This window comes from Polychytrium aggregatum (assembly GCF_025602895.1).
Source record: "Polychytrium aggregatum strain JEL109 chromosome Unknown BJ171scaffold_1, whole genome shotgun sequence".
Lineage (NCBI taxonomy): Eukaryota > Fungi > Chytridiomycota > Chytridiomycetes > Polychytriales > Polychytrium > Polychytrium aggregatum.
Window position 1 is genome coordinate 498244 of NW_026516203.1, and position 3652 is coordinate 501895.

The 3652-nt window shown below is 56.2% G+C and overlaps 1 protein-coding gene across 1 annotated transcript; it reads right to left on the reverse strand.

Annotated features, from left to right (window-relative positions):
- Positions 1-276: 276 nt before the first annotated feature.
- BJ171DRAFT_5142 (uncharacterized protein) lies at positions 277-1374 on the reverse strand. Its single transcript, XM_053111816.1, has 5 exons — positions 1225-1374; positions 1022-1131; positions 850-907; positions 443-706; positions 277-309 (listed from the first exon to the last, which is right to left on the reverse strand). Exons 1-4 carry the CDS (start codon positions 1311-1313, stop codon positions 550-552), a joined length of 414 nt encoding a protein of 137 aa, XP_052971724.1. The 5' UTR covers positions 1314-1374; the 3' UTR covers positions 277-309; positions 443-549.
- Positions 1375-3652: the final 2278 nt, after the last annotated feature.

Consider the following 3652-nt stretch of genomic DNA (forward strand, 5'->3'; position numbering starts at 1 on the left):
CATACCTAATGAACTCTCCACGCACGTCAAACAGGGTCTCTTTGTCGATCGGCTGGCCGACATTGAGGTTTGGATCGAACGGATCCTCCACTGGGATTGCGCCATGTATCGAAGGGGCAGGTCAGTCGACTGGGTGGTACGCGCCAGCAGATACACAAACGCCCGGCTTGGCTTGACTTGCAGGTACGCCCAAGGGATTCCTCCGGACAACCATGGTGATGGCCAAAGCAAGATACACAGCGCTATTGGCTTACCACACAACCAGAAGCGATCCTTGATCGAGCCAGCGCGGCGGGCTTCCTGCTGACGCTGTTGAAAGGTGATGTTTGCCAGCGAAAGGTGGATAAAAGGGAGTGTCACGCATGAGAAGCAGCGCTTGCTAACCCCAAAGATCACACAGCCATCACTCCTTTGCTGGGCCGATTCCTCCAAGGATACATACCTCTTTAGTCCAGCCTTTGTCTTCCTTTGAGAGAACCTTGCCAAAACGCACGCTGGCAACGCCGTGGACATACGGGAACTCGGCGCTGTAATACTTGAAGAAGGCAACTACAAGCTCTCCGAGCGACTCTGTGTTGCTAGAGCTCCAGATGCTCGAGAGCTGCTCCAGATCGCTGAAATACTCTGCGGACGAGGACTCGCTTCCAGATTCCGGCACTTCGGGCTGCTGCTGGAGTTGCTGCAGACAAGGGAAAATGCCACGGATCTGGAAGAAATGGATAATCATCAAAATGTAACAGTAGCTGGCAGCCACAATGTGAGGCCGGGGTTAGTACTTGTGCACAGAAGCGGAAGCAGAAGCTATGTCGCGGCCCACTGCATCACACCCGGCTGTATCCAGGTATTTACCTCGACAGTGTGCCAAAGTGGGGTTCATTGAGGCTTCGCATCTTTGCCCAGTACTTGACTGCAGAGTCAAGGGTGAATCAAGTCAATGAACAGAGCCGAAGAAGAGGGAGGGGAAAGCGCCATCGTTCGGTTCCTATCACTCGGTCGCGATCCACCCATCCATTGTGCTTACCGACAAGCACCAGGTACTTGAACCGATCGTCAATCATAGCGTAGGTCTTGACCAACTCATAGCTTTTGGCGGCGCCTCGGTTCTGGATTCCCATCTCACAGCGGATGCCACTGCACAGTCGGGGTTTGCGAATCGGTGGATTAGTCACGAATCAGTAGGCCTCGCTTCAGAGACTTTGTCGCATTTCGGCGCTGTCGTTGTACCTGACAGGATCCTTGAACTTGACAATAGGAACCCTGGTTCTTGTCAGCATCTTGACTTCTTTCAGACCGGCTGTGTGTAAGGAGTTCATGGCATACGATTCGATCAGTCTAGTGCTCACACGAGCCCCGCTCTGTGTCAATATACGTTCCCGATCGCTGTGCTCTGAGATGCTCACCGGCTTTGAGAGCGTGCCCGATTTGCTCAATGATCTGGACCGGCGAGAGCGTGCCTTTGTTGTCGTACACCAAACCCAGCTCGATATCTAAATGTATCGGAGATTCGTCAGTCCATGAGAAGGAAGATGGGCATGCTGGCGCCGTTGAAGTCTTCATTATGCCTGAACACTAACGACACCGATACAGCAGTGCACCAATATGGCAATGCGCCGACACCCACCTTCTCCTTTCAGCGTGAACTCGAGGGTTTTGAGCGGCAGCGACAGAATTTGCAGATTCTCAAAGTGATCAGCCAACAGGGTCTCCAGGATCTTGACGAGCGTCACCGAGGCCCTCCACTGCTGGTCTTCGAAAGACTGATGCACGACCTTCCCCATGGTTCGGACACCCAGGGTCCTCGACTCGGATGCTTGCGATGAAGCGCGAGAGTGTGCCGCACTCGCTCCGGGCACTGGGGTAGAGAGAGTTCGATAGGAAAACTCCCTCTGAACAACCGGGAACGGCTCGAAGCAGACGCTATCGCAGAGCTCTTCGGTTTCCTTTGTGAGCTGGTTAAAGTACTCGATCGTGAGCTTCTTCTCATCCACTTTGAGCTTGGATGTTTGGATTTCCTTGAAGATCCGGAGCTCGGTCGCCGGTGTTTCGCCAGGAACGGGCTCGGCCGTTGCGGAGGCGCTCCCTTCGAACGGCTCGTCGGGATCGCGGTGAAGCCGGTCTGGGAGCTCGAGCGACGAGCGACATGAGTAGCTCTCAGGGGGAGGCGACAAGGAGTCATCTTGGAAGACATCCAAGGCATCTTCATGAAGTGCGGTTTGCACAGGACTACCGACATTCTTTGGGCTGGTGTCCGAACATCGACTGCGAGGGAGGGTTGTGTCGGTTGGCGCCTCGTCGGCGGCGACGATAAGGACGCTCTCATCCTCGGTTTGGTCGGACGGTACTTTCTCATCCGTAACGGGCTTGTCCGACGATGCAGGCTCTGTCACATCGGACAAGTAGCTGCCGGGGGGCTGCCCATCCCGGGACAAATCGGTCTCGCCAAAGTTGTCATCGGCGGTTGCCTCGGAGTCGCTTAAGAGGTGATCAGCGGGAGGAGTGCGGTCCAAGATTCCTTCAACATCGCGCTCTCGTGATGGCTCCATATTTTTGTGGTGATCCGATGCCGGAGGAACCGATCCATCCGCGCTGGCTGGCTGGGCCCTGTCGTGGACCGACAGAGCAGCTCGATCAAGGGCGTCGGACAGGGGTGAAATCAAGTCCAGCGCAGGGTCCGGAGTAATGGGTTCGCCGCCGACAGGGACAACGATGGGGTCGCGATGGGAGCTTTCCGCCACTTTGAGGACGCTGTCCGCCCCTGCTGTTCTTGGCACTTTGAAATCTTTGTTGTTGCTGTCGACGTCATGAACACCATCGGCATTATGGGTTCTGTCGGTCGCGCCAGCCTTGTTAGGCTTGCCAGCGTCAGAGAGCTTATCCGCATACTGCTCCCACAGCAACTCGATGGCTGATTTTTGCGCAACCTTGTCGGCCGTCGGCTCGGTCCTATCGCTGCCTCGTTTCTCTCCAGAGCTGAGCGACACAGGCACGGGAAGCTGAGGCTTGGAGTTTCGTTTGGCCTGGCCATGTGCGGGCACTGGAGTGTATGTCATAGTCGGGCCCAGGCTGGGGCTCGAAAGATGAGATGGGACGGGAGTAGGGACGGAGAACGACACACCGCTTCTGACTATAGCCTCGATTGCCGCGGCCGACAGGGCCTGCGATGTCGCATCAAAGTAGGTTTGTCCAAGCGATTCCCGGCGGGTTTGGACAAAGTTCTGATAGTCCAGCTGCCGCTTGCGATCCTCCTGCGCAATGTACTCGGCAAAGACGGCGGAGGGATTTGACGTTCGATAGGCGCTTTGTGGGTTGACAGAGGGTTGGCGCTGGTCCGGATAGGGCGCTCCGACACCAGCCGCATATGGGTGCAGAGACGGCGAAGGCGGAAGCTGCATCCCCGGAACATGGCCGCTAGATTCGAGTGCGTGTGGGCTGGAAACTATTGTTGGCCCGAATCGTGGGGAAAAGCCAGGCCCAGGCATGGTGGAACTCTTTGCATAATCGGGCTTGTAATGAAGAGCGCCGTCGGGTGACACTGGGTTGGATGCAAGACTGTGGGGTGATGCAGCCATGTTCCGCGGGGCAGGGTAGATCTGGGGTTTGAGATTCGAAGGCGAGCTGTAGCCCGTGTTGATGCGCTGGGTGAGATGGCCAA

Coding starts and splice junctions, on each gene's coding strand:
- BJ171DRAFT_5142 (XM_053111816.1), bottom strand. CDS start 1,313: ATGAACTCCTTACACACAGCCGGTCTGAAAGAAGTCAAGATGCTGACA. Junction 908..1,021: donor CAAGTACCTGGTGCTTGTCG/GTAAGCACAATG, acceptor TTGACTCTGCAG/TCAAGTACTGGGCAAAGATG. Junction 707..849: donor CACTTTGGCACACTGTCGAG/GTAAATACCTGG, acceptor CATTTCTTCCAG/ATCCGTGGCATTTTCCCTTG.